Below are 14,361 nucleotides of genomic sequence, written 5' to 3' on the forward strand. Positions count from 1 at the left end.
CAAAAACGTTCAGAGGTTTGGATTGGTGTCTATCTGAATCTCTTTGGTCCAGAAATCAGGATGAAAATCTCATAAGAATAGTCTCTCTAATGAGATTACCAGCCTCTTCTGGTTCTGCTTATGTCTCTTATAGAATTTGGTGTTTCTACTTCTAAAACCAGACAAAGCATAGGCAAATGAAGATGGAAAATAAAAACCAAACAAGCAGAGAAAAAAATATATTTTTGACCACTAGAAAGTATACAGTTCAGTTGTGGTTGACAATTCAAGCTGAATCTTATTTCTTATAGGGACTGATTAATCTGTCCTTTGTCATGTGTATTAGTACAAGTGTAAGCAATCTGAGGATATGTAAGATATAGATAAAAATTGATATTAATACACAGTGAAACCTGTATTAAGTGGCCAGCCCAGGGACTGACAAAAAGTAGTTTGATCTTTTGATAAAGGTAACTGATAGCTTTATTTTAAAGGCTGAAGGTGATTCTATAAAAGAATAGATCTTACTAACTTGAGACCAAAATTATTTAAAAATATTTAAGTACATTAATATTTATATTTTAATCAGAACTAGAATACCTAATATAAACAGATATTTAATGCAGTAATGCCATTTGCAGCTAAAACATGGATCTCTCTGGCAGATACCCTAGACCTATACAAAATAAAAATGTGTGGCCCAGTTCCACTCTCAAGTATGCGAGTGCAACTCTTATTATGTAAATAAGGTGAGAATTTAGCCTATTACATTCATTATATTTAATACCTGTTTGGTGTTTCTGTATTAAAAAATATACTGAAACATAGGTACTGCCACTATTTTCTCTTTTTGTTAATTAAAAAAAGAAAGAAATGACTGAAAACCATCTAATTGGAGACATAAGGTCTGACCCAAATTCCAGTAAAGTCAGTGGTAGGCTTCCCACTGGGCTTTGGAGCAGGCCCATAAATAACTATGTGATCCTGTCATTGTTAAGCTTGTCTTCGCTCCCTATGTCTCTCTGATGGTGTGTGGCACTCACATGTTGTGTCCTATCTTAAATTAGACTGTAAATTCTTCTGGGTAGGGATTGTGTCTTACTATTATGTGTGTGTATAGCATCCAGTAGAATGGGTCCTGATCCCAAGTGGCAACTTTCTAGGTGTTAATGCAAGGCAAGTAATAAATAATAACTGTGCAATTGCAGCATCACCATTTTTGAAATAATTGCCTAGACGTGTGGAAGTTGTTTTCAGAAGTACCATCTTCCAGGGATAGAATTGGTCCAGAAATCAGGATGGAAATCTCATAAGACGGATGCTAGATGTGTAATATATCAGAATGGCAAAGATATGTCTAAAATACTTTGCCTACTGGCATTTTCCTACCTTCACATGTGTACTAAAGTTTAAGTCAATGTGAGTTTTATAAAATATATGAAAGAGGAAAGAAGCATCTTACATTGGTTCACCCAAAATGCTTAAAATGGTCTTTTAAAAAATTTCTCAAAAAAACAGCTTCTTTTGATTTAAAAATAAATAATTATAAAAGAGCTAACAGATATGGGGTATCAGCAAAAGGAAGGGCATTCATGGAACTGTATGCATGCCACCTACAAAGACAGGCCATCAGAAGAGCCACTGGTTGATCAACGTTACTGCAAAGGACAAGTGCAATGAAAGTAATGGAGAGATTCTCACTCTGCTCTACCTATGTGATGCCAAAGAAATACTCACAGCCTTAAGGGAATCTAGTCAAAACACCGTATCTAAAACATATTGCAGAATATTGAAGAAATTAGTAAATATCTCAGCCCACAAGCAAAGGAAGAGGGGGAAAGAAAATGGGTTAGTAAAAAGAAAAAGAAAATGGACTCAAGGGACAAGAGAGATGTTGTATTCCAATATACTTGAATTATCAAATCATGTTTAATGACTGGGATTTCTCAGGAAAAAATAGGAATAAGAGAGAGTATCCTTTGAAACATCAGCAAACTGTTCCGTTTGGTAAATATATTTTTTTCTCTATAAATTATGTGAGAGAAGTCAGATAACAGTTTTATGAAACAGGGTATAAAGACAGAGTGCCAGCATCTGATAACAATCTTTCTGACAACAGTTGAGCACATGAGTAAAATGTGACAGATGGTCACTGTGTATTCCTGGGGGCAGAGTCCCAAAATACACGTCTTTGTTTGAGGAAAACACCCAATACATCTCAACCTTCTGCTGTTAGACTGCCAGAAAGTATCCAACCAAAGTCTGAGAGATTAATAGACGATCACAGGGCATAAACAAGGCAAATGATAGAGTGAATGTGGCTCAGAAATATAAGCAGCATTTGTAATATGCTTGTCTGATGTATTCACAAAGAGCATAATTTGAAATATGGTCTAAAATACACAGAAAAACGATTCTTTGTAAAGGCATGGGCAGTACCTACTTAATCACTTTAAAACCAAAACCATGTGCTATTTAGTCCATTGTTGGCTGCATATTACATTACTGTAAAATCACTTCTACAACATGCCAAGATAAATCCAGAATGAAGAGAAAAATACAAAACATATTTCATGCACCAAACAATAAGTAAACGAATCACAGTGCATAATGCGCACAGTATATTTCACCCACAAAAAACAATAGCAGCTATAATATAGAATGTATATTCACATATCTAAAGATTTAGAACAGCAATGAAACTAATAAAACAGTATATTTTTCTAGGAAATCATGAAGCAATCTAGCGGAACTTGATCTTTCTGAAATTTCTACCTTTCTAAACTGTGTAAAGTTATACAAAGATATATACAGTACGATGATGTAAGCTCATAAAACAGTGCCTGAAATCCACAATATTTTCTATGTATAAGCTTTTGATTGTAAAGCTTAGATAAGCCCACTCTGAAGTGTCTATCTTTACCTAATATAAATGTAATTTAGGTAATTTGTTACAGCTATAAATGTAAGAACTAATCCCTGTGTTCCTTATAGTACCTATTTCTCCCGTAAATACGAAGCTCTCTGCTAACTAGACAGTAACCTAGACATGTCCGATTCCGGTACAGTGGCGGATACATCTATTATGTGTTACAATGTCACTTGGCTCTGAAAGAGTTAACTTTCTAGATCCTATTTTCTGCAGTGCTGCATAAACACTGCACATTATTCTTACTGAGCATGCTTCATCTTCCCTGTCTCCACAGTCTTGGGCTGTCAATCAACTGTCAGTTTCTACCACATCAGCACAGTGTGCATCATCAGGCTGTCAGCGCAGCAGCTGATGAGACTCTGCTAAGGGCTGTCAATCAAACTTGTTTCTCTTATCTGTTCTGGAAATATTTTGTCTCAGAGAAACAAAGAACCTGGGCAACAATGGATCAGAGTCTAGTATTTACTCTTTTACAAGGATACAAGGCTCTTAACAGGAAACGCACATGTTTTATCCACAACCAGGAAAAAAATCTGTTTTATTAGGCTAAGTTGCAAATTTTCTTGTCTTGCATAAATCCTATTGTGGTCTTGACCCAGTAAACAGGGCGTAATAAATTAAACCAAATTCAATTTTGATTACATTGTAAAATGTATTTCACAGGTTTCCTTGTTCAATTACTTTGTTCAGTGAAATTCAGCAAACACTGTGCAGTGCTTTCAGTTTAAAATTAAGTAACATCTCTTTGACTGGTATAAGGGGGCTTTTCCTCTCCTTCAGGCACTGGAATGTGGGGTCTTACTGTGTCTATCTCCAGCCTAAAGGCCAGTCTACAGAATACACTTAGGAGTCCTACACATCTTTATTACATAACAATGTACATTAATTTTGTATGGCATTTGTCCTGAAACTGAATTGCAAGATGTTACACATAGTTCAACAACATATGGATATAGTTCATAATAATTAATAGCAGAGCGATAGGGGCGTTAAGGGGTATATGCAAGGGAGAAAATATACATTTCCAAATGAGGTTTGAAAGACTATGGTAATCTCCCTGGAATTCTGTACCAGGAGCTAAAGAGGCTAAGGGCTGGTCTACACTGGGGGAGTGGGGGGGGATCAATCTAAGATATGCAACTTCAGCTACATGAATAGCGTAGCTGAAGTTGAAGTATCTTAGATCGATTTACCTTGGGTCCTCACGGCGCGGGATCGACGGCCACGGCTCCCCCGTCGACTCCGCTACCGCCTCTCGCTCGGGTGGAGTTCCGGAGTCGACGGGGAGCACATTCGGGGATCGATTTATCACGTCTAGACGAGACTCGATAAATCGATCCCCGATAGATCGATTACTACCCGCCGATCCGAAGGCTAGTGAAGACATACCCTAAGGCTCTTGCTCCTACAATGATAAGAATATGAGAAGGGACAGAAGAAACCAGGTCTGACTGATAGGTTGTGTTACAGGTTGAGCTGGGCCTTTAAGAGGAGTTCAACTCCCAGCTCTGAGCCAAGTCTGGTTTTCCTCACAGATCAAGGGAATTCTGGAACTTGTGGTCCAGACCATTAGAGCGATAGGCCTGGAGAGAGGCAGTGTTATCTTGGCAAGCAACTTTTCTCAGTGTAGAGAGGAATGTTGCCAACTGTAGTGATTTAATTGTGAGTCTCACCAAATTTGGTGTTTTTCTTAAAACCTCAGTCTCCTGGAGTGATGTGATTAAATGAACAATTTCCATTTTTTTAAAAAGTGAGTTTACAACCCTCACCATTGCCAAGAAAATCTTTAAAACATTTGTGCGAAAAGTTTAAAAATCAGAAGGTAAAAAGAATTAAAAAAAGTATTTTTTTGAAAATCATAATTTTTCAGACAGTCTCATGATTTTGGGGCCTGAGTTATGATTTTTGAATACTTGGGATTGGCAGTACATGAGAGAGAGAGAGCTGAAGAAAGCTGGTGGAGCCCTCCAGTGAGGAGGTGGATATATTGTCAAAGGAAAGCTCAGACAGAGGTAGGTGTCACATTTAGTTCTGAATGTTGTGAGGTCACTAGACATTTTTTATTTCATCTGCCAGCAAATTCCATACTCTTGGTCCAGCTGCTATGATGGTTCTGTCCCCCATGATATGAGCCTCTTGCTATTAGTCAACAGTTCGTTGTTCCCAGGGAATAAAGCTATTGTAGTAGGTCATGGTCCCTGAGAGAAAGAGTGTCTCAGGTAACAAGGACTGATCCTACACATGGCTTTGACATTCAGGAAAGAGACCTTGAACGGAACTCTGTGTTCTGTGGGGAGTCCCTGCAAAGAGTGGTGAATTGTCTTGATGACTTATATTGCTGGCAAAGTGGACTGCTCTGTTCTAAACTAGCTGGAGCCTTTTCAGGACACGAAGCTTCATTCCTAGATAGAGAGAACTGCAGTAAACTATGAGCCTAGAGAGCCTGTCCATCTCCTCCCATTCCTTCTCATACACTATCTGAGAAGGTCATAACTGGGACAACTCATGCTCCATCCACCCAGGAAGGTTGCTCTTGAACCCAGATAATATTTAGGGAACAGTCACTGGCCTAGCTGTTTGACAGGTCAGGAGACACTTAAAAGAGATTTTACAGAAATAATGAATATAAATAGGGCTAGTACTGAAAACATCAATATTACTTCATGACAGAATTATGCAAATATTTGCTAATGAAAGTAGAGAAATAAAAAAGTACTGAAAAAACCTCTATATGATCAACTAATCATATTGTTAAGGAGCATCATAACAAAAACTACAATAACAATAGTTTGTTCAGAGGTCACCAATTTTTTTTAAAATCATGCATACTGGACAGGTTTGAAGTGTACTCACAGTAATTTGATCTTTCAATCACATTTATCAACAGCAATGCTGAGAATTACAGCCCTGGCCCGCACTGAGCTACCCACACTTATAGATAGCACAACCATTATCAAGCGTTTGTGACAACCAGAATATTTTACCCTGTGACAAATTATTTCATATGTGGTACTGTTTTCCAGAAACACAACTCCCTCTGATCTAACTGGACATTAATTGCTTTTTGGCTGATGTATTTGTGTCTTCTCGACTGATAACACGACTAGGAAATCTGATATCTGACAAGTTGACTCAACCTAATCAGGACAGATCAGCTGTTACCAATGTTGCTACAGGCTGTAATTTCAGGACCTTTACAGAGTTATCACTCGCTTTGAAAGGCAAGAAACTGTAATTCTGTCAACACTAATCCCAAAATGTGCGTTCAACGTGACTGCTATATTTTTTCTTTAGAAAAGGTAACACTTGTCAAATAAATACCTGAGATAATTGATAAAATGAATTAGAAGTATGTGAGTGATACACTGACAATCAGTCAATCTCAAGAAAAATAAGAACCTTGCAAGATTCAGAACATTAAGCACAGAGCACAAGCTGTCACAGAGAAGCCGGGGTCACTCAGAATGGATTGAAACAATTTGCAATGCAGTTTTTCAATGTTTATGTATCTCTGTGTTGCCTGGTGCTAGAGTAGAGTGAATAATTCACTGGAAACAATTTGTTCGATTACTTTTAGCCCTTTCTCCTGCTCATGGAACATGGGCAAATGGATCATAGTATTGTCAGATGTGTTTGTTACTCAAATTTATTCATGGATTGATTGACCATATTCTAAATTTCAGCATCGTTGCTTAGTTGTGATTGGTCAGTTAACATCCAATGGCAGATCTTCAGCTGGTATAGATCAGAATAGCTCTGTGATGTTGATTGGGTGGTGCCAATTTACACTAGGCAAGGATCTGTTTCTTGGTATTTGTTCTGAGCTCTGAGTGAATGTGGAAGCTCTTCCATCAGGAATACTGCAATTTCCCACAAAATTCCCTTTCTGTGAATATTTTTGCCAACAAAACTGCATCATTTGAAAGTTAATGGAAAGTGAACATATAAAAAGTGCAAACACAGCCAAAGCCAAATATTAGCAGAATGTTTCGCATTATTTGCCCAGGTCAGCTTGCATCTCACATACTTATATTCCAAGTATAGAAGTACACAGAAATTTCAAAACTTAAATTTCTTTCTTTGAGAAAGCCAACCGGTGCATTTTGTTTATGGAACTTGATGGTAGCTTCACGTCTTGTAGCAAGCATTCCACTATCACCAGCTCTTAGTTCTGTATTGCTTTTATAGAATAAATGCACAGAAACTAAGGCATAAAATCATAACAATAAATTTGTCTCTTACTGTATCGCTTTGGTCCATCTTCCAAACAAAATGAAAGGGTTAAGGTTGCATCATCTTCAAAAAACTCAGTTGCAAAGGCATCCCACCAGAGGTTGTCACTATCCTAGGAAGAGAAAGATTATTCATTTAACATATGGCAAAAAGAAAAGAATCTCTTTTAAAAGAAGAAATTCAAAGGACCCCATTCTTGGTTTGGGATCTGTCTGTGTGGAAGGGTGGATGTCCATGTGGTCATATTTCAAATTAATTTACTCATGTAAGGGTTTGGTTCTGATTTAAGGAAACAGATAACATATTATTAATAAATTATAATTTATTTTTTGTATTACAAGATCTTCCATTAAGCTAGGCACTGTTCAAACATATAAAATAACATAGTGTTGTCCATACAAATGAATATTTATACACATTTTGTTAAATCTTAAAAAATTTTTAGAAATCATTTGGTACTTAATATACTGTAATATTTTTTTTCTTTTAATGTGCTACCTATATGGTACGATTGGTCTTGAGGGTGAGAAGGAACCTTACTTTATTCTGTAATCCTATGTAATGTGATCATTATTAGCATGCACCTACATACAAGTTATTTTGAAACTAAATATAATAGCTATTGGACTTAGATGCATTTATTATAACTATGACAGTCCTGTAGGTTAATTAAATATCAGCTAGTTATTTAAATGCACTTGCTGAGAGAATTCTTTACTTTTCAATAGGACACAGAAGATGAAACCAGCATTTAAAGCCCCCCACCTGCTTTCTGAAACATTCACTGCTCTACACTAATAGACTATAATAATTATTAACACAAGATAAAATATACAGCATATTACAAATAAAATACTAATGCTGGGTTGATGATCTTGGAAATTGAACCAAAATTTTTCAAATGTGGGTGCTTAAATTTGAGCATTCAAATCTATAGTTAGGCATCTAAATAATTATTCTGATTTTCAAAGGTACTCAGTACCCACAGTTCTTCATGAAGTCAATGGGAACTTGAAAATCAAGCGCTTTATTTAGGTGGCTGCTGTTCAGTTTAGTAAAGAGATGATTAAGGGGGAATGTAAAAGAGACCTATAAAATCATGAATGGTGTGGGAAAAGTCAATAGAGAAGTGTTATTTACCTTTTTCCACAATACAAAAACCAGGGGGTCACCTGATTAAATTGATAGGCAGCTGGTAATATTTTTTCACACAATGTACAATTACCCTAAGGAACTCATTGCTGTAGAATGGTGTGATGGCCAAAAGTATGAGTGGGTTTTGAAAAAGAACTAGATAAGTACACAGAGGACAGGTCTACCTATTGTTATTAGCCAAGATGGTCAGGGATGCAACCCCATGCTGGGGAGGACCCTACATCTCTGATTGCCAGAAGCTGGGAGGGGAAGACAGCCTATATCTATGCACTCTCCTTGAAGCTCTGGTACCAGTCACTGTTGGAGACAGATATGGGCTAGACAGATCATTGGTCTGACTCAGTATGGTAGTTCTTATGTTCAGTCTCCATTCATCTTGGCTTCTGTGCTGAAAATATACATCAAGGATTCCAATCAACATTTATTTTTTACAACATACCTGTATCCTTGCCTAAACCCATCCACACATTGACACACACCAGCATAAATGATGCACATGCTCTTAATGTTCTGAGGACAACAAGAGTAGGGAAAGAAAACTATTTGTGGTTTAACAAACACAAATGAAAGAAAATCTAGTTAGGCAGCTCGTTCCAAAATGTGGAGGGCATATCTGCAACATGGATGGATATACCAAGGCACTGAGATTTAAATGACCTGCTGAAGCTTACAACGTGACTCAGTGGCAAACCTGGGAATATAAATCAGGAATCCCATGTATTGTAACCACTCTATAACAATCATACCAGCAGTCTACCCAATGGGTGACTAGATGCAATTTGGTGAGCTATAGGCAGACACAGTGGTGCAAGCTTAATTAATTTTTTATTGGTACACTGCACCAGCTAAAGGGGAGGGACACATGACCTCCCCACGTGACCCCCCCCATGTGACTCCACCCCACCCTGCCCCCAGCCTGGGGTCCCGCACTGTCCCCTCTCCCTCTCCCATGATCTATTCCATGTTGCCTGGGGGGGACTCTGTCCTCCTCCCACTGCGCCGGAGACTTCTGAACTGCAGGGCTCTCCGGAACCGCAGTGGTGAAAGGAGCAGGGAACCACAGCAGCAAAAGGAGCAAAACGCGGGGCCGCTGGGCGGCCCCACGCCAGCAGTTCCTCTGGCGCAGCTGTACCGCCCACAACTCTGTCCTCTGGCGGGGCTGCTGTACAGACCCCAAACAGAATTCAGGAGACGCAGCTGCATGAAAGGGCTGGGAGCGGAGCTGGGGGCGGTACAGCTGCACTGGAGGAGCTGCCGGTGTGGGTTCGCCCAGCAGCTCCACATTCTGCTCCTCCTGTCTCTTTCCGGTACGGCATATCAGCTATAAATACCTCACTGGTACGGTGTACCATACCATACCGCCCTATATGCGCCACCGGGCAGACCTCATATATCCTCAAAAATATGTATCACAGGCAGCAAGCACTTATCACCTTGATCTAAGTAAACAAATAAAACTTGGGATAAAATGCTAATATAAGTAAAATATGCATATATCATATCAATTATATATACACAAACTGATAAATAACTACATGGTCTTTTTAGACACTCCTCCTCCTGCCTGTCTTTTCTTAAGAACCATGTTATAGGCTTGCTCTCAATTGCGTTTCAACAGCTCCTTTTTGTTGACATTTAATAAAGTAATAAGAGCACTTCATAACATTTGAGTTGTTGTTATGATAATACAAGAGCTTTCTTGGCTGGCTGACAGCCTTCGTTATTCACTGTTCCTCATCAATGCTTATTCCTGCTTTTAGCAGCGTCACCAACAGGAGGCAGTGTGATCAGGAACAGAGCCGTTTGGGAGTGCCTGAGAAATAATTCAGTCATGCGCTCAAAAAAGATGAAACAAGATTTTAAAATAAATAAATACTGACCCCACTTTTCAAAAGTCTATTGTCACTGAGAGATTCCTGCTCTCTCCTGCGTGGCTGTGTAACTTATGGGGGTGTGCACATGCACACACCGTTGTATTTATTAGCTGAGGCGCGACGGTGACAAGCACAGAATAGATAGATAGATAGATATTCCATAACAGCACAGCACATGGGCTTCCAACAGCTCCCCTCTGTATTCTGAGCACTAATGCTTCCCTCATGGCAATCTGGTGGGTTGCTATCATAAGTACATATAATAGTTTATTGCCCAGCCAATAATTATGGGCTACCACTTTCAATCGCTTGCCACCCCATTCTACTGAATTCTTTTGCACATGTTTCTTGTACCTGAGAAGGGGATGGAGGGTTAAGGAAAGTCACATATCACATTTACAGTTCTGCAGTGGAAAAGCTCCTGTTAGTTCTGTATTTTAGTATGATCACAGCTACTAATGAAAATCCAACAATGAGAGAGGCGAAAGGGAAGCATCACACAATTGTAATGCACACATAAAACAAAGCGAAGAGTATAGGAAAAAGAGCAGAGCTTCAGTTCAAACCGCACATACTTTCATTCCCTCTCATTTCCACTAATTCTAAAGGCTAGGAAAGTGTAGCAACTACATTATTGTAGATTGTCTCTAAGGATAAATAAAAACATACAGCTTCTATTGCAGTTTGAACACTGTCCAAAGTCTTTTTCTGGTGTTTTTTGCATACTTAAATTCAGGAAGAAAAAAAAACCAACCACCCAGTGGAATGTACACATTGTGCATAAAGAATTAGATACACTTTCCTGATTAATCCTCTTGTCCAACCTCCTCACAAGGGGGTCCATCCGCACTCATAGTCAAATGGTGAACAAAACCAAGGGAGATATCCCCAGTCAAATTGCAGAAAATGGATGTAATTATTATGAAAAAAATGGAAGAAAAATCCCTTTCCCCACAAAAAAAGAAGGATGTTGAAGTCAAGGCTGCCCCCAGGCATCTTTAACTTATGCGCTGACAGGTTACGTGGGATTTTGCCAGAGTAATTATTTTTCTATTCAACAATAATGAGAAATTACCATGGCAACCTCCCTTTCACATAGTGCACTCACACACTGGAAAACTGAAATAATGGACCAAATGTAACAAAAAAATTAATACTTGGAAAACTATTTTCATTAAAATAAACTTAAAGAATAGGTCAAAGGGGATGAAAGGACAAACGGAAACCAATATTTAGGTCAGTGAAAGAAACAACTTCTCTAGAAGCAAAATGTTACCTAGAAGCAAAATGTGCCTCAGTCACGACTGTCACTGTTCCTTCTTATCACCTCCACCCTATTGTTAATTGCATTTTGAAGTGTGGTTCAATTCTGAACAGTGTTCATGAATTGTGGGGCTCCACTTTTATTTTCTCTCACTGATTTCCATGTCAAGTGGGCTCAGTTTTAAAGATTTTTTTTTTCCCGACAGTCCTACAAATTCACTCTGAGATCTGGAAGTCAAGCAGGATTCTTTCCTCCTTACATACCTGCATCCATAGTAGTCTGCAGACCAAACAATGCCTTCCCTCTTGCCTGCAATGGGGACTGCTGGACAGGGGAGCTGACTCTGCAGTTGGAACTTAAGGCCAAATTTCCCCTCTCCAGTGAGGTGAAATATCTACAATTTTATCCTGTGGTTTTCTCCTAGTTCTTCTATTGGATGGAAGTGGGGTTTGCTCCCTACTCCCACTCTGAAACAGGGAATCTAAAGCCCAAATGTCACAGGAGGTACATGGTCCTTTGCCACCGCACAGCTCCCTACCAAGCTGTTGCTCTTCCCTTCCTCCTGTAAGTGTGGCCCCAGTAGAGCTGTGCTGACATGTTTCTACTGTGGAGATTGTTGGGATTCCCTCCAGACCTACAGGGTTCAGCACCTGCAATTCCCCACTTAAATAAGAGAGTTCCACAGCACAGAGGACAGGTCTGTGACAAAGTCATTACAACCTCAGGCTGTATCACCTTTACTAATTATTCCTCTCTCCAAGTGTGAGTTTCAGGAGAAGGAATGACATGCACCCCCAGTCCTCCTCCCTACTCTCAGATTACCAGTCTGGCAGAGAATCTTCTGCAGGTCCAGGACATGGGTGTGGGGAAATAGTGGCCTAAAGATGGCTGCCTCCATTTGACCAAAAAGTGGGGAGACATGTATAGAGGATCCCCACTGCCTATGAATCTCTGGGGAACAAGCTGGCCCTTAGTTAAAAAAAATCTGTTGATGACGCAGCTGAATCCTGTTCATTTCTCAGTTGTCTGTGCATGTATCAGAGGTGTACAAGGTATTGTAAAACAGCGGTTACTGGAGCTAGTAAATGTGACTCTGAATGCTCACAGGAAGAACATCTCTTGTGAAAAGGGACCATTTTTACATAGTCATTTTCAGAGAAGAACTGCATTGTAAATACCAACCTATGTGCTCAGCACTGTATGAGCCCTGGGGAGTTTAACATTTAGTTATGGCCCTGCAATAATTCTTTATTGACCCTTATTATTTTCAATACTATGTAAATCCTCACTCCTTTTGGCAACATGTACCCTTCTCACTTCCTTTCAAGTTAACTCTGCACAAGGAAACGATTGTCTCTTAAGGGAAAGAATTCCCCTCTCCCCCAAACACGCACACAAAAGCTAGAGCTGAAGTTTCTAAGTGCAATACAACAGAAGATTTGACTTTAAATACATCTGTAAAAATTGACAAAAACTTTAAAAATTATGGAAGTCAGAAGATAAGATTTGCAAAAAACTCTGACACCGATTTTATACCCAATTTACACATGCAGACCATGAAACATAAAATTTCTCATTGACTAATAACCCAACTCTACCCTTGGATTTGCCCCAACTTTAACTCTGCCTACAATATTTAAGGGCCTGCTACAACTTCCACCAAAGTCAGTAGCAGTCTCGCTTTTTACTTAATTGGAAATTAGATCAGACTCATATATGTTTTTTAATACTACAAATGTTGATAATTGATATATTTATCTATATCTACCTATATCTATCTATATCTATATATTCTGTAATGGATAATATTTTTACAATGTGGTATAAATTGTGTTGTTGTCTGTCTTTGTTACTATTGGTACATCTGAGACAGAATATTGATATTTGAATTATTTGATTTTGTTTGTGTACAGTTGTAAGAAAAGCCAAACTTGTATGTATAAGAGTAAGAACATAAGAACTGCCAAACTGTGTCACACCAATGATCCATCTAGCCTAACATCCTGTCTCCAACAGTGATAAGTACCAGATCTTCAGGGGTGTGTGTACAGAACAAGGTGATTTTAGAGAGAGCCACCCCTGTCTAGACACAGTATTGAAGGTATAGGCGCAACATGGATTTACATAGTGACATGATATTTTCTATCCCTTTCCTAATAGTTCCTCACATTTTGTCAGCCTTTTTGACCACTGCTGCCCACTGACCTGAAGTTTTAGACAACTATCCACAATGACTCCAAGATCTTTCTTGAGTGGTAACAGCAAATTTAGAGCCCATTCATTATATGTGTAGTTGGGATTATTTTTTTCAATGTCCATTATTTTGTACTTATCAGTGTTGAATTTCATCTACCATTTTGTCACCCAGTCAATCAGTTTTATGAGATCCCCTGTAACTTAAATATCATGAATAATTTTGTATCGTCTGCAAACTGTGTCACTGTTCATTCCCTTTTTCAGATAATTAATGAACATGTTAACAGCACAAGTCCTCGTACAGATCCAAGGGTGACCCCAATGGTTATCACTCTCCATTATGAAAACTACCCATTTATTCCTACCCTATCTTTTTACCAGCTATTGATCCATGAAGACCTTCCCTGTTATCCCATAACTACCTAGTTTCCTTAAGATCCTTAGATATTAGAATGTTTATGTAAAGTTCTGAGAGAAACCTAAATGATTAATGCATACAATTCAGTTAAACTTCGTATTTGCATTTTGATATAGGGCAGAGTTAAGGTCATTTGGCTGTTGTACATTGTGAATTTTTCCGTTTAAATGAAATCTCTGGGTGAATTGTATGTTAAGTAGTTGGCAAATATCCAATCTACTATGACAAAGACTGTTAGTAACCTTTTTATGCCCAAACCAAAGTTTTAATAAGCTATATTATGCAAAAGAGTTTATACATATATACCTAT

General features: G+C 38.6%; 1 protein-coding gene across 8 annotated transcripts in view; it reads right to left on the reverse strand.

Moving 5' to 3' along the window:
• The window catches only part of LDB2 (LIM domain binding 2), a 275,644-nt gene that overhangs the window by 160,345 nt on the left and 100,938 nt on the right, over positions 1-14,361 (reverse strand). For all 8 annotated transcript variants that reach the window (XM_054030341.1, XM_054030340.1, XM_054030339.1 and 5 more), the window contains exon 2: positions 7,154-7,256. In XM_054030341.1, the coding sequence (XP_053886316.1) occupies positions 7,154-7,256 (103 nt within the window). The remainder of the gene's footprint in view (positions 1-7,153; positions 7,257-14,361) is intronic.

Source organism: Malaclemys terrapin, chromosome 5, assembly GCF_027887155.1.
Source record: "Malaclemys terrapin pileata isolate rMalTer1 chromosome 5, rMalTer1.hap1, whole genome shotgun sequence".
NCBI lineage: Eukaryota > Metazoa > Chordata > Testudines > Emydidae > Malaclemys > Malaclemys terrapin.